Below are 27,993 nucleotides of genomic sequence, written 5' to 3' on the forward strand. Positions count from 1 at the left end.
TAGGGATCATTGGGGCAGATGTATTAACCTGGAGATGGCATAAGGAAGTGATAAACCAGTGATATGTGCAAGATGATAAAGGCACCAGCCAATCAGATCCTAACTGCTAATTTACATATTGTAGCTGATTGGCTGGTGCCTTTATCACCTTGCACATATCACTGGTTTATCACTTCCTTATGCCTTCTCCAGGTTAATACATCTGCCCCATTGTGCCTTACAGCCAATGCAGGGAAATGGCACTGATGTTCCCATTTGAATGTATGTAGCTGTGATTTATCCCCCCTCCCCAGAAGAATGTAACAGCTGCATAATGGGGTTAAGGCGCAATCAGGGAGATTGCTGGACTATTCAGGGAGACAGGGAGGTTGCTTCTATTTGAGGAAGTCTCCTGCAGAATGAGGGAGCCTAGGCAAGTAAGTACTGTGGGGCAATCGCAATGAGGTGACTGCTATTAGAGGCATGAGACCGGGACATGAAGGGTAACACGTGTATGACGTCACTGCGCAGTAATCCAGGCTGTGACCCTGTCACCTGAAGTCCAACAAACTGACACCTGTCAGCATCCGCCAGCGCGCAGGCGCAGTAAATTGGTCACTATGGAGACACCGACGCCGCCTTTCTCCAGTAGCCGCATGTGTGTTGGAGCCGTGATACCACGCCCACTCGTGACGTCACTTCCGACCAGAGCGACGCTGTTTGGGATGTAAACTTCCCGGCCGCTGACACAGACCCGGAAACTGCAGGAGGGAAGCACCGGGAGGTAACGGGAGCGTCCGCCGGGCCGGGGGGGAAGATGAGCTGGTGAGTTACAGTCAGCTGTTACCGACTCCTGTAGGGCCTCGTCCTGCTGCGCTTCTTGCTGGTATAATGTAGTCAGGGCATGCTGGGACTTCTGGTTCCTCAGCAGCTGTAGATAGCACAGGTCGCCCACACCCGGGCATGTCATGGTGTGTGTGGTGATATGTGATAGTACATATGAATGTGTCTGTACAGCCAGACCACATACACCTGCAGCATCATTTCATCTTGTTTATTATGGTATTTGTGCTCCTTACACGGCCCATGCTTCCCCAGTGCTGTTTAAAGGAGAAGTACAATGTATAATACACCTTCCCTGTTCCATTGTTTCTACGTGGGATGTACTATGCATCGCATATTGGATGTGATACATCCCGCCACGTAGCGGGTACATACCACCATTAATAACATCGGTATGTACCTAGAATTGTGTTTAGAATTACAAAAGACAGCTCTCCCGATAAGAACTGACCATTGCGATGACTGGACTTCTGACCCGGGAGTCCTTATACGCTGCCTCTAAAGACACGCGTCGCAGGATATACTCTGAGGGATTCAACTCTTAAGGCCCATACACACTTGCCGATAAAAAAATGTTCCCCCTGCCTGAGCGACGTAGCTCATTTTATCGGCAAGTGTGTATGCCGCCAGCGACCACCGATGGTCGGCAACGATCGTCGCTGTCACCAGTGCATGCATGCAGGATCTGGACTGTTGTCCACGACCTGCATGCAGGGCTGGCGGAGGCATGACGTCACTGAGCGGTCATATCCGTATCACTCAGTGTAATTGTAAGGAGAAATTTACCCAAAGGTAATTTCACTCCTGGCGCTAGATGAGGGGGTTCACCACAGCTGCTATTATACACAAAGGGGTTGGTCAGACCCCGAACAGCAATTAAAACACCAAAAAAAGAAAGTATTAGCGCTTGTAGGTCACAAATGAGAAAATAGGTCACAATAAATCACAATTTAATAAAACATGTTAAAAACTGCGTGCTAAGCACATATAAATGAAAAAACAATAATACATAAAGTGAGTAGTGCTCCTCCCGATTGTAAGGTTTTTATGGAAGAAAAGCTCAGAAAACCTGTTCCGATAATTAGTCTCCTTGGATTCTGAGAGCCCATGCAAATCACAACTGTGAATAATAGTTACCACCAGCGTCTCTCAAGGTTTTTAAGTGGAACTGCGTCCACATGTGGCTTTTCCTCGATTGGGGATGAAATGGAGCTTCCACAGTGTGAAAGGAACTCTCTTTATAAAAAGTCCAAATGCTGTTACTTGGTCCAGGTGAAGGTCTTCCAGTAGACAGGGAGTGGGCACAAAGCGGCAGGACTCACCAACGGTGAAAAAAGTTGCTCAAACGCAACGAAACGCGTGCTAAGCAGTTTTTAACATGTTTTTTTTTTTATCATGTTTTATTAAATTGTGATTCATTGTGACCTATCTTCTCATTTGTGACCTACAAGCGCTAATACTTTCTTTTTTTTGGTGTTTTATATCGCTCAGTGTGTACAGTCGGCCGCCGACCTGCCGGCCCGGGAGGGGAAACATTAGACGACGTCGCTCACAGAGCGACATCTTCTAATGTGTACGGACCTTTAGAGTAGAATGCGGAAAAAAGTCCCTAGGCTCCAAATTCCGGAGCTTAGTACATAAAGGAATGCAGCCTTATTTTCATTTTAGTACATCACACCCTTAAGGGCCCCATACACTAGAACGATAATGCCCGATTTCATCCAATTTCGGGCATTCGGGACAATATATCGTGTGAATTCGGGCATTTTGGATGTGTTTCCAATCCGATACGTGTTCCCGTGAGGGTCGGATCGGCTCCCCTAGATCGTTAGTGCTGCACTCGTGATATGTCTGTTCCCGCAGGCATGGCTGGGATCGCATAAGATACATTGCATGCAAATGTACCAAATCGTATGGAACCAGTCCCAGGAAGCTCCCGGGAGAGTTCAAGGGAAATCTATTATATTTGGCTTTATTAAACTGTGTTAATAAGAATGTATATAAACACAGGAGTGGCACCATCCCTTTTTGAGAAAATATGGTGCTTGTTTTTTAGCAAGCATTTATATACGTGTAACCGATGCCCTCCATGCTGAACTGTAGTCCAGTGCTGCAAATAAAGTATCATGGCAGCACTTAGTCCACAAGATTTTATATAAATATATTGACCACCGGACGGGATCCCGGCGGTCAATTTGCTGACGCCGTAATCCCGACACCATCTGCAATGGACTCCAACCGTCGGCTCATTTCACCACTTGGGTGGTGGTCCACGCCACCACCTGAGGGGGAATAGGACCCTGTGGCAACCAAAGAGTGGTGAGCGCAGCGAGCCTGCTAAGGGAACATGCTATGCTCGCTGCTGAGATCCCGGCATTGGTTTCCTGACCGCCGGGGTCTCATACTGATCCCACTGGGGGGAATTTTGCGCACTAAACGACACCCGATGGAGCAATTAAAGTGTTGCTCTGGGTATACACAGCCGCTAGTGCGACATTACTGTTATATTGTTCTGTCATTGTGATGAGCTGGTACCTAGTGTGATGCTGCTGGAGTTCCTACTCTCCCTGGTTGTCTTAGATCGGTGTTCATCACCTCTCAGGGATTCCTCTGTATGTTCCTTGTTTTTCTCCTGCTGATAACCCCATATGGATTGCTGATTATCCTTATGGACTTGTTGATGTCTGTATATCCAAAGATTTACTACCTGGATATATTATACGGCTTGTCTTGAAAACGATTGTATGTTTGAATCGAAACTGAATAAGCTACATTCTATACTAATGATCCAGTTGCTTTATTTATTAACGACTTATTTACTGGCGAGGTCACCTCCATCACCATGGACTGACCTTGTATTTGCCCAACCTTTTATCATTTGTCTGATGCGAGTGCGGGACCCTTTTGAATAGTGTGTGTATGTGTGAATGGATTTTATTAGTATGAGTGAAATATATGTTTTAATGAGTAAAGAGCTTTTTCGTAGAGTGTGAGAAGCAAACATTGTTCATGAGTGGTTGTACAGGACATTCCCAGGAGATTGAGCCCAGTTTTGGGATACACCCATCAGAGGATAACTACTTTGACTTGTGGATTTTTCCATTTCGGCGAGTCTGACTATTTTTAAAGCAGCAATTTAAAAGGCAAAATCAACCTGGGTTTGCCTTTTTATTGATTGCTGCTTTAAAAGTACAGGCTGCGTCACTGGAAATGCGCCCATGCCTGCATCTAGAAGGTTATTAGGCCCATAGTATTCAATTAAAATGGTTATGTGACAGGTGGCAGAGCGATATTGTCTTCTAGATTACTCTGGCCCTGTTAATTGTAACTATAAATCACATCTATAACTATCTGGCTTCTGATTAATGTAGATAAATGGTAATCAGCTGTAATTATGCCTGACAGACACATTCATGGGGAACCTGTATGGATGCTTCCAGGTGTTCTGTTGGGATGCAGTACGTGTCCGGTGACATTCCGTGGTGATCTGTATGACGACCAAATGCTCAACAGGTTTCACTGCAACTCAGTTTGTTTTGTGGTTTTCAAACATGTTTTGGCTACATAAATAAAATGACATAGTAATGGAAAGTTATACATTATTCTTAGTAACTTTATTTCCCCCTCATCTTCATACAATAGATTTAGAAGTGCATATATTGCGGGATCCTGGCAGTCGAAACACTCAGAATGCCGGCGCCAGGATCCAAACATTGATCACTATTCCAGCGCCGGGATCCCGAATGAGGATTTGGCAGGACTGCGGAGAGGTAAGCTGCGGGACTAGGGGTGCTCAGGTTTAGGCCATGAGGGGATGGTTAGGGTGGGGGAAGGGGTGGGGGTAGTGGTAGACTGCAGGGGGGAGGGGGGAGGTGAGGAAGCCTTGGGTTTAAGCACCCTCAGGGTGGGTTAGGCTTCAAGGGGGGGGGGGGGGGGGGGGGCAGGGTTAGGGTAAGGCTGCGAAAAAGGAGGGTTGGTGTTAGGGGGTTTGGAGATTAGGGATGGTATACTCGCCTACTAGTTGTTGGCATCCTGAGCGTCGGAATGCCAATGTCTGTATTATGAGTGCTGGCATCGCAAACGCAGGGATCCCGATACCATCCCATGTAAATGAAAACATAATTGTACACTGGGCTTTTTATTTTTAATATCCTGCTGAAACACAAAAAACTGCTATAGCAACCAATCATGTGACCGCTTATAGAAATGTAGCCTAGTTAGCCAGATGAAAGCTGACTTCTTATTCGTTACTGTGAGCTACATCCTCTGATTGCTATTTTTCCCTTGAAGTTTGATTTAAAAAAGAAAATACTACTTTTTGGGAGGTGATAATGTCTTGTAGTAGTAGCAATTGCGGTTTATACGAATCAGTCCCTGAAAACCAGGTGCTGCTGTTGTTACCATTGAGGAAGGCCTTATGTCGGCCATACATCTGCGCTGCGATTTCCTATTCTGCAGATCGGTCATCCGCAATCTGCTATCCATCAGGGAATTGTCAAAAACAACCTGTTAAATATCCCTGGTCACCGATCATTTCTTTTTTTTTTTTTACGGAATTGGCAAATCAAGGATTTACAACGTGTAAACATGTTTCCCAAATCCTCCAACCCAGTCATCGGCAAAGTGGGAATTTGCCTCAATACATGCCAGATATATGGGCTCCTTAACCCACCCCAAATAAAATAAAATATTGTTTGCATTTTGATTATCTAGCATCATTACCATATATCACTATATTGTTACTTCCCACTTAGGGGTATATTCAATTGAAGTCGAAAACTGCCGTCTGTCGAAAAGATGGCAGTTTTCGACTTTTCAAGGTCGAATCCTGATTTGACCTATTCAATATATTTTAAAAGAAAGAATACTCTGCACTTAAAACAATGTATCTAAAAAAATATGTGCAGTCTGTCACAGGAAAAGATTGACTCAGTGAGGCTTGGATATAAGTAAAACAATTTATATGGTATCTCTTAAGAACAACATTTATAACACACAATCAACATGCAATTAATAGCAATTAGCACGTTCTCACAGAGACTATAATAAATAGGATGTTAAATAGCATGCAACATGCAGTAAAACTGATTTATATGAGCTCTTTCAGGTGGTGGTAATAAAAGTCAGAACACTGGCGTCCCAGTGTGTTAATAAATATTTGTATCTCCCGCAATTGATTTGCACAGTCTCATTTTTATATATATAACCCTAAATTTTTACAGGGGAGATCAGCGCTACAGTAGCGCTGCAGCAGGATGTCACTCAGCCGCCCGACCTCACTGCAGCTTCCACCCGCCTCCAGCACGCTTGCTGGAGCCAGGTGGGCACTGCCGTGAGGTCGGGCTGCTGGGTGACATCCTGCTGCAGCGCTACTGTAGCGCTGATCTTCCCTGTATGCCTGCCGGCTGTCCCCCGCTAGTCTCCCCGCGGCTCGCCCCCCTTCTCCTCCTCTGTGTCCCATCTCAATTCGACTTTAAAAAGTCGAATTAAGATGGCATTGAATAGGGGTTGTCGGATCCATTCCTACAAATACATGTCGGAATGGATCCGACTTTAATTGAATATACCCCTTAAAGTAAAGAACACAGTCATACAGCTTAAAGGTTACATGCACAACTCAAGAATTGGAAACTGTTACTGCACTTTCTAATTAAATATATTCTTTACACAATTTTAGACGTTTACAAGAGACAAAGATCAAAAATATCATATTTTGTAATAACAAATAAATTCTAACCAAACGGGGAAAAAAAGTCAGAGTGCACAGCTGCCAATTTTTTTTTAACCAAAATATATTTCGCATGGATGGTTCGTTTGGCTGCGTTTTTTGTTCCTATTCTTCGGCACATAGAATATGTTATCATTTTGGTATAGGCCATGTCACTTTTTTAGATGTGCGCATAGGCCCTATAGTTTTATGTTGGATCAGTGATATATTAAGAAAGTTAAACCATGATCCCCAGTTTCAGCAAGTTGAGAGTTCAAAGGACAATTGTCTTTCCTAATGAAATAAATATTTAGTAATTTTATAATGCCAGTTTCAAGCCTAATGGTGCTACAGCTCGGTGGGCATGTAATGCAATTAATGCATTGTAATGTACTTGATGGTAAGTGAAGTGGGTGCTATAAAAAGAGGGGCATGGTGGTATGTAGAGGGAGCTCTGTCTTTGTGAATACTAAGGCAATTTTTCCTACATTGGCAGGGCTATTTCAATTGTAATTTTGTCTTGTCTACAGAAATAATTGTTAATTTAACTATCCCCATTCAGGAAGATAGTCTCACTTGCCCATGCTTATAGATATGCGTGTCTTGGCGACAGAAGGGTTACACAGCTTTCATAGCACAGAGCTCTCTGCAAAGCTCATTCTTGGGTATTTCTGGCCAATATCCAGCTCCCAGAGAAAAATATCAAAAGCAGCCAAATATGCTCCGCAAACAAAATCCATGTGAAGTTCCCCCCTCCCATTCTCTTCTCCCTGACTCACCGCGTTCTGCATTCACTAGTGACAGCTCGGCTCCAGTGTCATTCAGGAGGGGACAAGTTCTCAGAGAGGTAACCAAAGTTAAATGGCTGACAAATGAGACCGTACACACGCATAATACACCCATCATCTAGGACAGAACAGCATTACCTGAATAATACATCTTTATTTGGCTGGTTGGCCTTGATTAAAACATCAGTCTTTTGAAAAGACCCAGAATTTTTCCTGCAACAACTCTCTGTGCACTCTGCTAGTGTCGTAGGACGTGCTAGGGACATATGTAGGATGAAGGCTTAATCGATGACACATTTATTAAGGAGTCCGACTGGTCATGCTATGCCTCTGACTTATGTTTTACCCAACAGGAAAATTTGAATGAAAGGTTCAAACACTGAACAACTATTTCAAGAATGAAGAAAGACGAGAGCGGAGGAGTGTCTCACACACACAATAGCCCTTGCAGTTTATATATTCTACGGTTTCAGTACAGACATTATAGAAAATATTGTTTCGGGAATGTCTTCAACCTATTTCCGCAATTGGCTCATCAGTTTTACATTTTAGCTTGGAAATTTGGCTTGTTTAAAGGTTGCAGTATGTGCCTGAAAATGTACAACCAGACGCATGCCAAGATGCATGTAGCATTTGTGCCAGGTGTAAGTCAGGAGGAGTAACACGTTTGTGATACTCACGGGCAGTGTTTTTTGCTACCAGTCCAATGTAGAAAAGGTGTCGGCACTCGCCTAAACGCTGAAGGTCCGTTGGCCAGCTTATGATCATCCTATAGCTAGAACGGAGGAGACTGGTGACACAACTTCCAAGCACGACTATTAAACTATATCGGCAATTCCAGAAGAGTTGACCATTTCCGGTCAACAAAGGTGCTGATACTCAGTGCTGTAGAGCCGCACCAAATAAAAAGCGCTGTTTGCGTGCCACAATACTGTATAGATGTGACCTGACAGTGTTCATAGTAAATGCTGAAGTTACATTACCCTATTGGTATACAATATAAAATGTAGTAAACAGTCACATACGCAAGTGCGAGTGTCTTTAAAGTGTTACTAAAAATGCACAGGACGTTTGTACTATATAATATCGTTAAATACCTTTGAAATAATGCAAATGCAATTTTACTTCTTTAAGAATCTTCTTTCAAGCAGTTATTCAAATGAAAACCCATTAAATAATGTGAATAGACAGCTCAAATTTCATATACTATAGCAGCCACACTAATGATAAGTAAGATAAGCTGGAGGGGACAATCTGCAACAAGCAAATCAGACGGCTGGCTAGTGCAGAACCCGCAAGAGATCTGCATCAGGTGTAATTGAGTCCTGTTTATGTAAATGTGCTTGGTACTACCTGCCTGTTCTCTCCCACCACTTCTCTTCTACATTCTCCTGCAGTCAGTGTAAGATGCGACATCATCTGCATGTCAAACGTAGGTGCATGTATATGCGGTAGTAGGAATGCATATATCACACTAATAAAACAGACATACGGGAGCCCCAGGATGTAAGAGCTAAATGTAGGACATTGGTGCTAGAGAACTTCCTACCAATCTCCTGTAGAGGTTCAGATTCTGGATGTTGGGTGCCCAAAAACAACTGAATTCCCCCCTTTATTGGCTAAATAATGCATGGCTGCAATTGCTTACAGATTGACAAGTGGAAAATATGTCCGCTTCAGCATTCTTCTTGGGTACGTCCGTGCGCCGGACCGAGCAAACCCTGCAATGCCCATTTCTCTAACGTCCTAAGTGGATGCTGGGGACTCCGTAAGGACCATGGGGAATAGCGGCTCCGCTGGAGACTGGGCACATCTAAAGAAAGCTTTAGGACTATCTGATGTGCACTGGCTCCTCCCCCTATGACCCTCCTCCAAGCCTCAGTTAGATCTCTGTGCCCGAACGAGAAGGGTGCACACTAGGGGCTCTCCTGAGCTTCTTAGTGAAAGTTTTAGATTAGGTTTTTTATTTTCAGTGAGACCTGCTGGCAACAGGCTCACTGCATCGAGGGACTAAGGGGAGAAGAAGCGAACTCACCTGCGGGCAGAGTGGATTGGGCTTCTTAGGCTACTGGACATTAGCTCCAGAGGGACGATCACAGGCCCAGCTTGGATGGGTCCCAGAGCCGCGCCGCCGGCCCCCTTACAGAGCCAGAAGGCAGAAGAGGTCCGGAAAATCGGCGGCAGAAGACGTCCTGTCTTCAACAAGGTAGCGCACAGCACTGCAGCTGTGCGCCATTGCTCTCAGCACACTTCACACTTCGGTCACTGAGGGTGCAGGGCACTGGGTGGGGGCGCCCTGAGACGCAATAAAAACACCTTGGATGGCAAAAAAATGCATCACATATAGCTCCTGGGCTATATGGATGCATTTAACCCCTGCCAGAATCCATAAAAAAGCAGGAGAAAAGTCCGCGAAAAGGGGGCGGAGCCTATCTCCTCAGCACACTGGCGCCATTTTCCCTCACAGCTCCGTTGGAGGGAAGCTCCCTGTCTCTCCCCTGCAGTCACTACACTACAGAAAGGGTTAAAAAAAAAGAGAGGAGGGCACTAATTAGGTGCAGTATTAACTATACAGCAGCTATAAGGGGAAAAACACTTATATAAGGTTATCCCTGTATATATATAGCGCTCTGGTGTGTGCTGGCAAACTCTCCCTCTGTCTCCCCAAAGGTACTTTTGTGTCGACATGTATGAGGAGAAAAATGATGTGGAGACGGAGCAGATTGCCTGTAATAGTGATGTCACCCCCTAGGGGGTCGACACCTGAGTGGATGAACTGTTGGAAGGAATTACGTGACAGTGTCAGCTCTGTATAAAAGACAGTGGTTGACATGAGACAGCCGGCTACTCAGCTTGTGCCTGTCCAGACGTCTCATAGGCCGTCAGGGGCTCTAAAGCGCCCGTTACCTCAGATGGCAGATATAGACGCCGACACGGATACTGACTCCAGTGTCGACGGTGAAGAGACGAATGTGACTTCCAGTAGGGCCACACGTTACATGATTGAGGCAATGAAAAATGTTTTACACATTTCTGATAATACGAGTACCACCAAAAAAGGGGTATTATGTTCGGTGAGGAAAAACTACCTGTAGTTTTCCTGAATCTGAGAAATTAAATGAGGTGTGTGATGATGCGTGGGTTTCCCCCGATAACAACGGATAATTTCTAAAATGTTATTGGCATTATATCCTTTCCCGCCAGAGGTTAGGGTGCATTGGGAAACACCCCCTAGGGGGGATAAAGCGCTCACACGCTTGTAAGGGCTCTACCTTCGCCTGAGATGGCCGCCCTTAAGGATCCTGCTGATAGAAAGCAGGAGGGTATCCTAAAAGGTATTTACACACATACTGGTGTTATACTGCGACCAGCAATCGCCTCAGCCTGGATGTGCAGTGCTGGGTTGGCGTGGTCGGATTCCCTGACTGAAAATATTGATACCCTAGATAGGGACAGTATATTTTTGCCTATAGAGCATTTAAAAGATGCATTTTTATATATGCGTGATGCACAGCGGAATATTTGCCGACTGGCATCAAGTCTAAGCGCGTTGTCCATTTCTACCAGTAGAGGGTTATGGACACGTCAGTGGTCAGGTGATGCGTATTCCAAACGGCATTTGGAAGTATTGCTTTATTAAGGGAGGAGTTATTTGGGGTCGGTCTTTCAGACCTGGTGGCCACGGCAACAGCTGGGAATTCCACGTTTGTACCCCAGGTCGCCTCTCAACATGAGAAGATGCCGTATTATCAGGCGCAGTCTTTTCGTGGACAAGCGGGCAAAAGGTTCCTCATTTCTGCCCCGTGACAGAGGGAGAGGAAAAAGGCTGCAGAAATCAGCCAGTTCCCAGGAACAGAAACCCTCTGCCAAGCCCTCAGTATACGCTGGGGCTTTACAAGCAGAATCAGGCACGGTGGGGGCCCCGTCTCAATGAATTTCAGCGCGCAGTGGGCTCACTCGCAAGTAGACCCCTGGATCCTTCAGGTGATATCTCAGGGGTACAAATTAGAATTCGAGACGTCTCCCCCTCGCCGTTTCCTAAAGTCGGCTTTACCGATGTCTCCTTCTGACAGGGAGACAGTTTTGGAAGCCATTCACAAGCTGTATTCCCAGCAGGTGATAATCAAGATACCCCTCCTGCAACAGGGAACGGGGTATTATTCCACACTGTTGTGGTACCGAAGCCGGACGGCTCGGTGAGACCGATTCTAAATCTAAAATCTTTGAACACTTACGTACAGAGGTTCAAATTCAAGATTGAGTCACTCAGAGCAGTGATTGCGAACCTGGAAGAAGGGGACTACATGATGTCTCGGGACATCAAGGATGCTTACCTTCATGTCAAAATTTACCCTTCTCACCAAGGGTACCTCAGGTTTATGGTACAGAACTGTCACTATCCGTTCAGACGCTGCCGTATGGATGGTACACGGCACCCCGGGTCTTTACCAAGGTAATGGCCGAAATGATGATATTCCTTCGAAGGAAGTGAATTTTAGTTATCCCTTCCTTGGACAATTCCCTGATAAGGGTAAGATCCAGGGAACAGTTGGAGGTCGGTGTAGCACTATCTCAGGTAGTGTTGCGGCAGCACGATTGGATTCTCAATATTCCAAAATCGCACCTGGTTCCGACGACGTGTGTGTGTTGAGCAATAGATGTATAGGCGCTAACTCTAAAAGACAAATGTATGATGGGGAACTTCCCTTAATTAATTAGTATCAAGGCGATGTATAGTTCCTCCGAGGTCCTGTTTCCAAACTATCTTCTGCCAAATTCAACTCGAATAATCCCCGAGTTCATATGGAGAGGAAAGAAAAACCATATAGCATAGTACGTACAGATAATCAATGATATATATGCTCTATGTAATCTCCTCCCTGAATGACACTTATAGGTGGTGTACGGGACAGAGACACTAATCCAATTACCAGACCGGGGAGTGAGGAGGGTACACAGCTGAGTGTAGTTATTGGGGATAGTGAAGGCCCCCTATTGGATGAAGGGAATTCAAATACAGGACAAGGAGGGGACATGCTCATCACCTTGAGAAAGACCCGAGTGCGGGTTGAAACGCGTTGGTAGAGGGCGGCTACGGTGGCACGGTGTTTGTTTCTAACAACCAGGATAGGTGAGGAGTCCAGAGAGCGATCCGGAACGCGAACTGGGAGGACACCTTTCTCCACACCATCCAGAGTATACACGCCTATATACTCGTGATTTCTGGTAATTGATTCAATCCTATTGTCACCTATGTCACCTGATGAGCTTGGGATAAGGAGCAGAGGATACAGTTTTTTAATTGTTCGATTTGTACATTTCATTTGGTAATTGTGCATACTGTACATTTGGATTCCAGGAGGGAATCAGTCCAGCAGTTGTTTTAAAATTTTTAAAAATAAAAAAACGTATTATGCTATGCGTTTTTTTTTTTTTTTATATTTTTTTATATGTGAATTGATGCTGGATCCAGGTCGGTTTATGTGTCCATGAACATCACAAAGGACGTTGTTACATGCTGAACGTACATCTGAGTCTGGTAATTGAGCCAATTTTATATCAGTGGGCCACTGCGTATAGAGTCATTTGGGGAAGAAGTCTGAAATTCTGAGAAACACTGTGTTCAGGGTCTGTGGAGGCAACATTTGGTTTGATTGAAAGGGATACTGTTATACGTCTGATTGAATTTACAGATCTGGTAATTGGATTAGTGTCTCTGTCCCGTACACCACCTATAAGTGTCATTCAGGGAGGAGATTGCATAGAGCATATATATCATTGATTATCTGTACGTACTATGCTATATGGTTTTTCTTTCCTCTCCATATGAACTCGGGGATTAATCGAGTTGAATTTGGCAGAAGATAGTTTGGAAACAGGACCTCGGAGGAACTATACATCGCCTTGATACTAATTAATTAAGGGAAGTTCCCCATCATACATTTGTCTTTTAGAGTTGGCGCCTATACATCTATTGCTCAACACACACACAAATCTAGAACCAGGGGTTTTGGAGGGATTCCCCTATTTGCTAATAGAGACGGGCTGCCAACAATAAGCGCACATTAGGACAACCCAACATTTCTTAACATATACTAAAATGGTTCCGACGACGTGTCTTCTGTTCCTAGGGATGATCCTGGACACAGTCCAGAAAAAGGTGTTTCTCCCGGAGGAGAAAGCCAGGGAGTTATCCGAGCTAGTCAGGAACCTCCTAAAACCGAGCCAAGTCTCAGTGCATCAATGCACAAGGGTTCTGGGTAAAATGGTGGCTTCCTACGAAGCAATCCCATTCGGCAGATTCCACGCAAGAACTTTCCAGTGGGACCTGCTGGACAAATGGTCCGGATCGCATCTTCCGATGCATCAGCGGATAACCCTGTCACCAAGGACAAGGGTGTCCCTCCTGTGGTGGTTGCAGAGTGCTCATCTTCTAGAGGGCCGCAGATTAGGCATTCAGGACTGGGTCCTGGTGACCACGGATGCCAGCCTGCGAGGTTGGGGAGCAGTCACACAGGGAAGGAATATCCAGGGCTTATGGTCAAGCCTGGAGACCTCACTTCACATAAATATCCTGAAGCTAAGGGACATTTACAATGCTCTAAGCTTAGCAAGACCTCTGCTTCAAGGTCAGCCGGTGTTGATCCAGTCGGACAACATCACGGCAGTCACCAACGTAAACAGACAGGGTGGCACAAGAAGCAGGAGGGCAATGGCAGAAGCTGCAAGGATTCTTCGCTGGGCGGAAAATCATGTGATAGCACTGTCAGCAGTATTCATTCCGGGAGTGGACAACTGGGAAGCAGACTTCCTCAGCACGACCTCCACCCGGGAGAGTGGGGACTTCACCCAGAAGTCTTCCACATGATTAAAAACTCGACAGGTATTGCGCCAGGTCCAGGGACCCTCAGGCAATAAGCTGTAGACGCTCTGGTAACACCGTGGGTGTACCAGTCAGGGTATGTGTTCCCTCCTCTGCCTCTCATACCCAAGGTACTGAGATTGATAAGATGGAGAGGAGTAAGCACTATATTCGTGGTTCCGGATTGGCCAAGAAGGACTTGGTAACCGGAACTTCAGGAGATGCTCACGGAGGATCCGTGGCCTCTACCTCTAAGAAGGGACCTGCTCCAGCAAGGACCCTGTCTGTTCCAAGACTTACCGCGGCTGCGTTTCACGGCATGGCGGTTGAACGCCGGATCCTGAAGGAAAAAAGGCATTCCAGATGAAGTCATCCCTATCCTGATCAAAGCCAGGAAGGATGTAACCGCAAAAACATTATCACCGCAATTGGCGAAAATATGTTGCGTGGTGCGAGGCCAGTAAGGCCCGACGGAGGAAATTCAACTGGGTCGATTCCTACATTTCCTGCAAACAGGAGTGTCTATGGGCCTGAAATTGGGGTCCATTAAGGTTCAAATTTCGGCCCTGTCAATTTTCTTCCAAAAAGAACTAGCTTCAGTCCCTGAAGTTCAGACGTTTGTAAAAGGGGTATTGCATATACAGCCTCCTTTTGTGCCTCCAGTGGCACTTTGGGATCTCAATGTAGTTTTGGGTTCCAAAAGTCACATTGGTTTGAACCACTTAAATCTGTGAAGTTAAAATATCTCACATGGAAAGTGGTCATGCTGTTGGCCCTGGCCTGGGCCAGGCGCGTGTCAGAATTGGCGGCTTTATCCTGAAAAAGCCCTTATCTGATTTTCCATTCGGTCAGGGCGGAATTGAGGACTCGTCCTCAGTTTCTCCCCAAGGTGGTTTCAGCGTCTCACCTGAACCAACCTATTGGTGGTGCCTGCGGCTACTAGGGACTTGGAGGCCTCCAAGTTGCTAGACGTTGTCAGTGCCCTGAAAATATGTTTCCAGGACGGCTGGAGTCAGGAAATCTGACTCGCTGTTTATCCTGTGTGCACCCAACAAGCTGGGTGCTCCTGCTTCTAAGCAGACTATTGCTCGTTGGATTTGTAGTACAATTCAGCTTGCACATTCTGTGGCAGGCCTGCCACAGCCAAAAATCTGTAAATGCCCACTCCACAAGGAAGGTGGGCTCATCTTGGGCGGCTGCCCGAGGGGTATCGGCTTTACAACTTTGCCGAGCAGCTACTTGGTCAGGAGCAAATACGTTTGTAAAATTCTACAAAATTGATATCCTGGCTGAGGAGGACCTGGAGTTCTCTCATTTGGTGCTGCAGAGTCATCCGCACTCTCCCGCCCGTTTGGGAGCTTTGGTATAATCCCCATGGTCCTTACGGAGTCCCCAGCATCCACTTAGGACGTTAGAGAAAATAAGAATTTACTTACCGATAATTCTATTTCTCATAGTCCGTAGTGGATGCTGGGCGCCCATCCCAAGTGCGGATTGTCTGCAATACTTGTACATAGTTATTGTTACAAAAATCGGGTTATTATTGTTGTGAGCCATCTTTCAGAGGCTCCTCTGTTATCATGCTGTTAACTGGGTTCAGATCACAGGTTATACGGTGTGATTGGTGTGGCTGGTATGAGTCTTACCCGGGATTCAAAATCCTTCCTTATTGTGTACGCTCGTCCGGGCACAGTATCCTAACTGAGGCTTGGAGGAGGGTCATAGGGGGAGGAGCCAGTGCACACCAGATAGTCCTAAAGCTTTCTTTAGATGTGCCCAGTCTCCTGCGGAGCCGCTATTCCCCATGGTCCTTACGGAGTCCCCAGCATCCACTACGGACTATGAGAAATAGAATTATCGGTAAGTAAATTCTTATTTTTGCATATCGGAGCAATGCTCACCTGCGCGGGTGCGACTCCGAGCAGTCCCTGCGCTGGCACAGAGCCTCTCTTGTAACTCTCTCTCAAAATATGACCACTGTAGCTATGGTGCTAGAACAGAAATCTCAGCCGCATACCGAAACACGCTCACCACATTCCCATTGCACACCCATGACAGTCTTTTCCACAAATATCGGCAGTGATTTATTTCCTGGTGATGTGCGCTCACAATCTTTGTCTGTGGACATCACCAGAATTATGGTACAGCAACATCATACATCTTCTCATGCATCCCTATGGGGAACTTGGACAAATTGGTGATGTTGTTAGCGAGATGCTGCTGTGCCATTGGGACTTCATGGATAGTGCCAAGAATGTTGTTGAGTTTGCCATTAATAAGATCATGCTGACTCTATATTGGAACATGTCCGGGTCTAAATTTGTTTGAAGACGTTCTCCCATCAGTTTACCTGAGCTCTCTTGTGCGTGCCATGGCCGCAGTTCAATGAAGCGTGTGGTTCCACCTGAACCTCGTGCGATGACACTTTGCAGACTATTGCAATGAGAAACATTGTGCCCCAAAGAAGTGTGAGCAAAAATAAGCGACATTTACTTCCCGTTATTTTCTTAGAAGTGTGCAGGTTCCTGTGGGAGCGATCGGCTGATTGAATCTGCCACCTAACCTGTAATAGCTGATGTGTGAGCCTCCCAAGGAACCACTACCATGGGGTAGTTCTCTTCATACCTTTGACATTTATGGCTGTCCTCCTTATTTCTAATAAGCTTACAGCTGTATGTAACATATGTGCCTTTAAATGTCCACTAGACACTTAAAATGACCTTGTAGTAATGGTATGGTGGGTAGGGATGGTATGGATGTGAGTGGCACGGCCCTCGTGTAGAGAACGATAGTGTTGAGAAATGCTTAGGCTAATGGAGGCACTGACTGGTCCCATTGTGGGGACACTCTGAGGTGCATAATCACATGACCTAAAGTGTTTCTAAGGCAGTATGTCCCAAAGCTGGTCCTCATAGCAGACTTACAGTCCAGGCACAAAGAATATCCATGCATGAGCACAGGCGGCTTAATTTTTACCTGATTTACCTACCTGTGCTTATATCCCTAATGACTGGACTGTGAGTGGACCGTGAGGACCGGGTTTGGGAAACACTGTCCTAATGTGTAGTATATTACATAGCACATAATCCTATAAAATGTATAACTGCACACTCTAAGCATTTGAGAGGAACAGCTTAAGAAGGCCAGTGTGGATTCCATAGCACATCTGCCACTTTTTATAGATTTTATTCTTTCTCACAGTTGTCTGCAAGGCCGCCATTACTCCATGGCCCCAGTTCACTTCCTGCATCTGACTGTAAAGTGCTCCGTCCAGCCCCATGCTGCAACCTAAGAGACACATGATTGTACCTAGTCCTGGCTGAGACTGAAGACTCTCTACTTGACGCAGCGCCCAGTGGGAAGGCCAAGCTTCTCCTACTGAGTGTAATAGTGAGGGAACTTTTCCCAGTCTCCCTTCAGTCTTCATCTTGTAGTAAGTGAGACACTAACTATATTAGGTTTTTACCACCGCAGGGGGGTAAGGGTGCTTTAGGGGGTAGGGGAGAGCTGAGAATATCCCTTACTCACCCCTGTCGGAAATTTCATTCATCGGGATCCCAGTGTCTGTGTTACGACCAACATGATCCCAACTGCCGGCAAATCATACTGATGCCTGAGAGACAGGAGTGTTCCTTGTATCACATACTTGGTGAAGATTGGACATTTGGAGGGACAACCAGTATCTGTCTTCCTAAATGATCTACCTTATACACTCCTCAGTGGTGATCTACCTTATACTCACCTCAGTGGTGATCTACCTTATACTCACCTCAGTGGTGATTTACCTTATACTCACCTCAGTGGTGATTTACCTTATACTCACCTCAGTGGTGATCTTCCTTATACTCACCTCAGTGGTGATTTACCTTATACTCACCTCAGTGGTGATCTTCCTTATACTCACCTCAGTGGTGATCTTCCTTATACTCACCTCAGTGGTGATCTACGTTATACTCACCTCAGTGGTGATCTCACTTATACAAACATCAGTTATGCTTTCAGTAAGGCGCTGTCTACAGTCTGGGTGCATTATATGTGAGGATATCGAACACAGGAACTGGCAACCAATGTCCCCTGACTCCCACAACTTACTGAAGACACAAATGAGGTTCCTAGGATAAGCTTTTTAGGAGAGCTGCATTCTAGGACTTTACAGTTGGAACAGCAGGGATGGTGCAGGGTGACAGCAGGTAGTACTGTAAGGGAGTGAGTGTAAGCGAGCTGCAAGTAGAGGGGGTCATTCCGACCTGTTCGCACGCTGCCGTTTCTCTTACGTCCTAGAGGCTACTGGGGCCCATTTAGTACCATGGGGTATGGACGGGTCCACTAGGAGCCATGGGCACTTTAAGAATTTGATAGTGTGGGCTGGCTCCTCAACATATGCTCCTCCTACCAGACTCAGTTTAGAAAATGTGCCCGGAGCAGCCGGTCACGCTGAAGGAAGCTCCTGAAGAGTTTTCTGCATTTATTTTATATGTTTGTTATTTTCAGGCAGGACTGGATGGCACCAGCCTGCCTGCTTCATGGGACTTAGGGGGAAAACGGCCCAACCTCTTGAAGGCTTAATGGTCCCGTTCCCCCACTGACAGGACACTAAGCTCCTGGGGGACCTATTCGCAAGCCCATCACGGCGAGCATACAGTCCCGCAGCATGCCGCCACCCCTAACAGAGCCAGAAGAATGAAGAGTGGTGAGTACTGAGCCAGCATCCCGGCTAGCAGGGCGCCGGCCATTATGGCGGCATGAGGGTACAGAGATGCACGGCTTCTAAACGGGGCGGAATGCGTCTCCGCACACAGTACACAACTGCGTCCCCGTACACTGTACACAGTACCCATACTAGTACAACAGCCTTAAAACGGCTTTCTCCATTTTAAGCACCAGATTCCTCAGCCAGTATTAAAAAAAAAAAAAAAAAAAAAAAAAAGTGGGAAGACCGCATGCCATTGAAGGGGCGGAGCTTCACTATGAGAGGATCCAGCAGCTCACCAGCGCCATTTCCCCCCCGCAGAGGACACAGACCCTGACAGGACAGGGACGCGCAGCTCCTCCAGTGTGACTCCAAATTACCTCAGCGATACCAGGGGGTAATAGCAGGGGGCAGTGATTACTAGTGTACTAGGTCCCCTATCAGGGTACTTAGTCTGCGACCCGGCTAAGCTTGGCATTAGCGATAAGGGCGCGGTGGGGACTGGCTCCAAATATCTCTGTGTCTCCCTGAAAGGCTCTTTGTGGGTTAATTGTGCTTAACCTTTCCTGTGTGTGTGTGTGCGCGCTGTCACATTACATTATGTCAGGCAAAGTTGGGGGGAGGGGGAGGAGGCTATCAGAGATGTTCCGCATATTCCTGTTAAGGTGTCACAGGAGTGTGAGGAATCTTATTTTAATGTAAAAAAAAAAGACCTCAGTCACTTTTCCTGCGTCAAAGAAATTGAATACCCTGTTCGAAGAACCTTGGGTTAATCCTGATAGGAAGTTTTACAGATCCCTAAAAGGTTACTCTCATCTTTTCCTTTTCCTCTGGAGGATAAGAAGAAATGGGAAAATCCACCGATAGTGGACGCATCAGTCTCTAGGCTGTCACAAAAAATTGTATTGTCTGTTCCTGGTGCAGCCTCCCTAAAAGACATGGCTGATCGTAATCTTACTCCTGCAGCATATACAGGACTCTGCAAACTTTATGGTGGAAGCCGTAAAGGAAATAGGCGTGCTTAACGCACGCACCTCCGCTATGGCAGTGTCGGCACGCAGAGGCTTGTGGCTATGCCAGTGGACTGCTGACGCGAATTCCCGGAAAGGCGTGGAATGCCTACCATTCACAGGAGAGGCCTTGTTCAGAGATGAATTAGACAAATAGATCTACACAGCTACTGCGGGTAAGTCTACGTATCTTCATTCCGCAGCCCCCTCAACCAAGAAGACTTATTCAACTTCTAAGTTATAGTCCTTTCGGACGGCCAAGTTTAAGGATAAATCCAGAGGTGCTTCTACGTCCTCCAGCGGCACAAGAGGTAAACCACGCAAACCAGCAACAGCAGGTGCTCAGGAACAGAGCTCAGGCTCTGGTCCCTCAAAGACTTCAGCATGACGGTGGACCGCAATGCCTGGAAGGCTGTAAGGTGGGAGCTCGCCTACAATTCTTCAGTCAAATCTGGTCAAATTCGTGCCAGGATACCTGGGTCATAAATCTTATTTCCCAGGGCTACAGACTGGAGTTCCCAGAGCTCCCACCTCACAGATTCTTCAAATCAGGCTTGCCAGTTTCACAAGAGGCAAGTATAACTTTACAGTATGCTATCCAAAAACTGGTACAGACTCAAGTCATTGTTCCAGTTCCAACTCATCTGCAAAACATGGTTTACTATTTGAACTTGTTTATAGTATTGAAACCGGACGGTTCGGTAAGACCAATTTTGAACCTCAAGTCGTTGAACCCGTACTTACGTGTGTTCAAATTCAAGATGGAGTCTCTGAGAGCGGTGATCTCGGGTCTAGAGGTGGGGGGGGATTCCTAGTGTCTCCGGATATCAAGGATGCGTAACTTCACATTCCGATCTGGCCGCCTCATCAGGCTTACCTACGGTTTGCACTGCAGGACTGACACTACTAGTTCCGGGCCGTGCCATTTGGCCTCTCCATGGCACCGAGGGTGTTCACCAAGGCGATGGCAGTTTCTACTCCGCAAACAGTGAGTGAACATAATTCCGTACCTGGAAGATCTACTGATAAAAGTACCGTCCAGGGAAAGGTTGCTGGACCGCATTGCTCTCTCAAACAAACTTCTCCAGGATCACGGGTGGATTCTGAACCTTCTGAAATCTCACCTAGAGCCAACACGGAGGCTCCCATTCCTGGGAATGATACTGGATACGGAGTCGCAGAAGGTGTTCCTTCCGTTGGAAAAGGCATTAGTGATCCAGTCGATGGTTCGTGATGTCCTGAAGCCATCCCGGATATCTGTGCATTCGCCTTCTGGGGACAATGGTGGCTTCTTACAAGGCTCTTCAATACGGAAGGTTTCAAGCAAGACCCTTCCAGCTCGATCTGTTGGACAAATGGTCCGGATTGCATCTTCACATGCACCAGAGGATCCGTCTGTCACCAAAAGCCAGGATCTCCCTTCTGTGATGGCTACAGACTTCTCATCTCGTCGACGGTCGGAGGTTCAGAAATCAGATTTGATTGTTAACCACAGACGCAAGCCTCAGAGGTTGGGGAGCAGTCACTCAGGGAGTGCAGTTTCAAGGAAGATGGTCCAGTCAGTAAGTCGTCCTTCCAATCAACATTCTGGAACTCGGGGCCATTTACAACGCCCTTCTGCAGGCCTCACATCTTCTTCAAGATCTGGCCATTCAGGTCCAGTCGAACAATATGATGGCAGTAATGTGCATAAACCGACGGGGCGGAACGAAAAGCAGAGCAGCAATGTCAGAGGTGTCAAGAATTCTCTTCTGGAAGAGAAACACTGTGGCATTGTCAGTGGTCTTCATTCCGGGAGTAGACAACTGGGAAGCAGACTTCCTCAGCAGATAAAACCTGCACCCGGGGGAGTGGGGCCTTCACCCGGAAGTGTCCAGGTGCTTGACAAGTCGATGGGGATATCCACAGATCGACATGATGGCCTCTCATCTCAACAAGAAGCTCAAGCGGTATTGTTCCAGGTCGAGAAACCCACAGGCAGTGGCGGTAGACGCCCTGACGACTCCATGGGTCTATCAGAGGGTGTACGTGTTTCCTCCACTTCCTTTGATCCCAAGAATTCTAAAAAGAATATAAAGGGAAAAGGTTTAAGCAATTCTAATTGCTCTGGACTGGCCAAGAAGGGCTTGGTACGCGGACCTTCTGGAGATGATCCTCGAAGATCCGTGGCCTCTTCGCGCGGATCTTCTGCAACAGGGCCCATTCATCTATCAGGACTTACCGCGGCTACGTTTGACGTCATGGAAGTTGAACGGCAGATTCTAGCCAGGAGATCCCTAACAAGGTTATCACTACTATTATCCAAGCCAGGAATGGGATAACGTCTAAACATTACCATTGTATTTTCTGCGGTGGAATTCCATCTGGGACGTTTCCTGCTTTTTTCTACAAGCAGAAGTGGATGTGGGCCTACGTCTGGGTTCCATAAAAGTCCAGATTTCGGCCTTGTCCATTTTCTTTCAGAAACACTTGGCTTCTCGCCCTGAGGTTCAGGCGTTCTTGAAAGGTGTTCTGCACCTTGGGATCATGATGTGGTGCTGCATTTCCTCCAATCGGACTGGTTTGAACCGTTACAGGAGGTGGACGTAATAGATCTTACATGGAAGACCGTCACACTGTTGGCCTTGGCTTCAGCAAGACATGTCGGAGCTGGGTGCTTTGTCTCACAAAAGTCCCTATTTAATTTTCCATGAGGATAGAGCTGAACTCTGAACTCGTCAGCAATTTCTTCCTATGGTGGTGTCTGCGTTTCACATCAACCAACCTATTGTGGTTCTGGGGGTCACCGACACCTCTGCTACTTCAAAGTCTTTGGATGTCATGAGTGCTTTGAAGGTGTATGTGAATAGAACACCTCGTCACAGAATGATGGACTCGCTGTTTGTTCTTTATGGTCCCAATAAGATTGGGTGTCCTGCTTCAAAGCTGACAATTGCACGCTGGATCAGACTTACTATCCAGCATGCTTATTCTACGGCAAGTTTGCCATGTACATAATCTGTACAGGCCCACTGTACTAGGTCGGTGGGTTCTTGGGCGGCTGCTCGGGGTGTCTCTACTTTACAGCACTGCCGAGCAGCTACTTGGTCAGGTTCAAACACGTTTGCAAAGTTTTACAAGTTCGATACTTTGACCAAACTGAAGGTCCTCAGAGGCCAATCAGTTCTGCAGGAACCTCAGCACTCTCCCATCCGGTTTGGAATCTTTGGTACATCCCCATGGTACTAAGGACGTAAGAGAAAATATGATTTTAATTACCTACCGGTAAATCCTTTTTTCGTAGTCCGTAGAGGATACTGGGCGCTCGCCTAGTGCTTCACTCTTCCTGCACTGTTGCTTGGTTAAGTAATGTTGGTTCAGCCGTTGGTGTTCCTGTTTCAAGTTTGTTTAGCTGGGCTTTCCTCTTGTTTGTTTGTGTGTGTGTGTGTGTGTGTGTGTGTGTGTGTGTGTGTGTGTGTGTGTGTGTGCTGGTTTGGAATCTCACCATTAGCCTTCTCTCGAAGTATGTCCATCTCCTCGGGTACAGTTTCCTAGACTGAGTCTGGTAGGAGGGGCATAGAGGCAGGAGCCAGCCCACACTATCAAATTCTTAAAGTGCCCGTGGCTCCTAGTGTACCCATCTATACCCCATTGTACTAAGTGGACCCCAGTATCCTCTACGGACTACGAGAAAAGGATTTACCGGTAGGTAATTAAAATCCAATTTTTTTCGCAGCGATCAGGTCACTACTGCGCATGCGTATGCAACACAATATGCAGGCGCGTCGTACGGGTACAAAGCGGATCATTGATGGGCGGTGGATTTAACGAAGAATCCATTCACACAGCCGATTGCAAGGAAATTGACAGGAAGAAGGCGTTTATGGGTGTCAAGTGACCGTTTTCTGTGAGTCTTTTTGGGAAAACACAGGCATGTCCAAGCGTTTGCAGGGCAGGTGTCTGACGTCAATTCCGGGACCAGACAGGCTGAAGTGATCGCAAGGGCTGAATAAGTTCAGACATACTCATAAACTGCACAAAATGTTTTTGCAGAGCTCGGCTGCACAGGCGTTCGCACACTTGCAAAGCGGAAATACACTCCCCTATAGGCAGCGACCATCTGATCGCAGCAGTGCAAAAAGTAGATAGCGAGCGATGAACTCGGAATGACCCCCAGAGACCTCATATCATACTAACCTTTTACACTTGGGGCACAAGGAAGTGGGCATGTGCCCTTGTTTACTCGGGGATAAATACGGACATTTACTTAATGCGTTGTGTTTCCCTGTATTCTGCTGTTGGTCAATGGCGTACAGGTGAAGCCGGTGCTTGCCTTGTTTTCTCTGCCCTCTGTTCAGGGCAGAATTACTATAATTCTGCTGATATACTGATTTCTCGATGCTTCTTATACTTTTCCACTTTAATAAAGATACAGACGGGGAGGCGGGGGGCTGTAAAACGCTCAGATTATCTATATCTTGATTAGTTCTAGAACCTGGTATAATATTCTCTCTACCATGAACAGATTGCACTACTTCATAATGCCAAGAATCTCTGTTGGGGAACTGTGCGGGTCCACTTATTATCATTAAACTGTTGCAGTCTGTGTTTGCTGTGAGTCAGGGGGTGTTTATTGGGAATCTGTATGGGTTCAAAGCCCTTTATCACGGCATAGGTGACCAGCAAGAGACGGACAGATGGTGAGCAGTGACTGGCTCGGCCACACGAAATTGGTGGCTGACCGCAGTTACATCCAGGGTATGCCAAGCCCTTGGCTAGCTGGGCTTGTGGCATGGTCTGAGGATACAACTAAGCGCATAAAGCCCAGTTGATTGTGTACAGATTTGTGTAGTTGCGGCATTAACACTGAAAAGCACTTGGTCGATACTTATTGGGTGCATGAGAAAGCAGGGGGTTAACTGAGCCTTCCTCTTGAGATGTTAAAAAGCAGTTATATATCTGTATATTTTCCCTGCAGTGGATTGTGCTTTCCACGAGTCCATCTGGAGATCTGTACTGTAAACAAGCTGTGAGTCAGGGCTTCTAAATATACCAATGCATAGCCAGCCTCCAAAAACCGGTCCAGCCACTGCTGCCACCCCATTGGCTGTTGGAGGGATGGTTGCCATGTGCAGCTCTACTTTTTTTTTTTTTCTCTTTCTCTCTTTTTAATAATTATTTTTTCTTTTTAATTATCCTCTGCTGCCAGAGAACTCCCGGTGCCAGAACTCTGGCACATCCCGATTTGTAGGGACATAAAGTTTGGTGAGAGAGGATGAGAGCGGAGATGGTTATAAGGAGAGAGGGGGTATAATGATCGGGTGTAACCTGGTCTCATTGTGGGTAGTGTGAGCCTGGCACTCTGCTGCCAGATCTGTACTTGGGCATCTATAGCTCTGTGTATCGGACAAGGGTCATCCGGTATCATGCACTCCCCTAAAGTAATGGACAATTTAACCCCCTGTCATCAGTAACATATTAATGATTGTGCTGAACTATATAATGATACCATTTATTTCAACACGAAAATAAATGATACCATCGCTGAAAAAATGGTACGGAGTATCTCTATACATGTACTGAGCATGCTGTACTGTATATTGATGCTGAGTAAATCTATACATGTACTGAGCATGCTGCACTGTATAAGAGTGCTGAGTATCTCTATACATATACTGAGCATGCTGTACTGTATAATGATGCTGAGTAAATTTATACATGTACTGAGCATGCTGTACTGTATAATGATGCTGAGTATCTCTATACATGTACTGAGCATGCTGTACTGTATAATGATGCTGAGTATCTCTATACATGTACTGAGCATGCTGTACTGTATAATGATGCTGAGTAAATCTATACATGTACTGAGCATGCTGTACTGTATAATGATGCTGAGTAAATCTATACATATACTGAGCATGCTGTACTGTATAATGATGCTGAGTAAATCTATACATGTACTGAGCATGCTGCACTGTATAAGAGTGCTGAGTATCTCTATACATATACTGAGCATGCTGTACTGTATAATGATGCTGAGTATCTATACATATACTGAGCATGCTGTACTGTATAATGATGCTGAGTATCTATACATGTACTGAGCATACTGTACTGTATAATGATGCTGAGTATCTATACATATACTGAGCATGCTGTACTGTATAATGATGCTGAGTAAATTTATACATGTACTGAGCATGCTGTACTGTATAATGATGCTGAGTATCTATACATATACTGAGCATGCTGTACTGTATAATGCTGAGTATCTATAAATGTACTGAGCATGCTGTACTGTATAATGATGCTGGGTATCTATACATGTACTAAGCATACTGTACTGTATAATGATGCTGAGTATCTCTATACATATACTGAGCATGCTGTACTGTATAATGATGCTGAGTATCTCTATACATATACTGAGCATGCTGTACTGTATAAGGGTGCTGAGTATCTATACATATACTGAGCATACTGTACTGTATATGGGTGCTGAGTATCGCTATACATTTACTGAGCATACTGTACTGTATAATGATGGTGAGTATCTCTATACATATACTGAGCATGCTGTACTGTATAATGATGCTGAGTATCTCTACATATACTGAGCATGCTGTACTGTATAAGGGTGCTGAGTATCTATACATATACTGAGCATGCTGTACTGTATACGGGTGCTGAGTATCGCTATACATTTCTCTGACGTCCTAGTGGATGCTGGGTACTCCGTAAGGACCATGGGGTATAGACGGGCTCCGCAGGAGACTGGGCACTCTTAAAAGAAAGATTAGGTACTATATCTGGTGTGCACTGGCTCCTCCCTCTATGCCCCTCCTCCAGACCTCAGTTAGTATCTGTGCCCGGCCAGAGCTGGATGCACCCTAGGGGCTCTCCTGAGCTTCCTAGAAAAGAAAGTATTTATTTGTTAGGTTTTTTATTTTCAGTGAGATCTGCTGGCAACAGACTCACTGCTACGTGGGACTGAGGGGAGAGAAGCGAACCTACCTGCTTGCAGCTAGCTTGGGCTTCTAAGGCTACTGGACACCATTAGCTCCAGAGGGATCGAACACAGGCCCAGGCCTCGGTCGTCCGGTCCCGGAGCCGCGCCGCCGTCCCCCTTGCAGAGCCAGAAGAACGAAGAGAAGTTGAAAATCGGCGGCTGAAGACTCCGGTCTTCATTAAGGTAGCGCACAGCACTGCAGCTGTGCGCCATTGCTCCCTTAGCACACCACACACTCCGGTCACTGATGGGTGCAGGACGCTGGGGGGGGGGCGCCCTGGGCAGCAATTAGATTACCTTACTTGGCGAAAAGCACATAATACAGTCTGATAAACTGTATATGTGCATTAACCCCCGCCATTAAAGTACATAAAAGGACAGAAGCCCGCCGCTGAGGGGGCCGGGCCTTCTTCCTCAGCACACCGGCGCCATTTTCTCTTCACAGCTCAGCTGGAAGGAAGCTCCCCAGGCTCTCCCCTGCAGTATCCTGGTACACAAAGGGTAAAAAAGAGAGGGGGGGCACATCAATTTAGGCGCAAAACTGTGTATATAAGCTGCTATAGGGGAAAAATCACTCAGTATAGTGTACATCCCTGTATTATATAGCGCTGTGGTGTGTGCTGGCATACTCTCTCTCTGTCTCTCCAAAGGGCCTGGTGGGGGAACTGTCTTCAAATAGAGCATCCCCTGTGTGTGTGGTGTGTCGGTACGCGTGTGTCGACATGTCTGAGGTAAAGGCTCCTCTAAGGAGGTGATAGAGCGGATAAGTGTGTGGGAGGGTGTCTCCGTCAACAACGCCGACACCTGTTTGGATATGTGTAAGTGCTGAGGTAAAATTATTGCACAAAAGGTTAGGGAACAGAAAGGAAATCTACCCTGGTCTATCCCTATGTCACAGAGTCCTTCAGAGTCTCTCTATGCTCACTATCCAAAATAACAAAGTATCGACACGGAGTTTAACTCCACTGTCGACTACGATAATGCAAAGTTACAGCCAAGAGGGCTAAAATATATTCAATATATGATTATTGGAATGAAAGATGATTTGCATATCACTGATGACTCATCTGTCCCTGACACGAGAGTACACATGTTTAAGGGGAAGAATGCTGAGGTAAATTTC

The 27,993-nt window shown here is 46.2% G+C and overlaps 1 protein-coding gene across 2 annotated transcripts in view; it reads left to right on the top strand.

Annotated features, from left to right (window-relative positions):
- The first annotated feature begins 228 nt into the window (after positions 1-228).
- The window catches only part of BIN3 (bridging integrator 3), a 49,382-nt gene continuing 21,617 nt past the window's right edge, over positions 229-27,993 (top strand). The window contains exon 1 of one of the 2 annotated variants that reach the window (XM_063931783.1): positions 229-416. Coding sequence is in view for 1 of the 2 variants with exons in the window: in XM_063931782.1 (XP_063787852.1) it covers positions 797-804 (8 nt within the window). In the remaining variant the exon portion in view is untranslated. Of the gene's footprint in view, positions 417-612; positions 805-27,993 lie in introns of those variants that run through there. The other variant, XM_063931782.1, reaches the window with a different exon arrangement.

Source organism: Pseudophryne corroboree, chromosome 6 (genome assembly GCF_028390025.1).
Source record: "Pseudophryne corroboree isolate aPseCor3 chromosome 6, aPseCor3.hap2, whole genome shotgun sequence".
Classification (NCBI taxonomy): Eukaryota; Metazoa; Chordata; class Amphibia; order Anura; family Myobatrachidae; genus Pseudophryne; species Pseudophryne corroboree.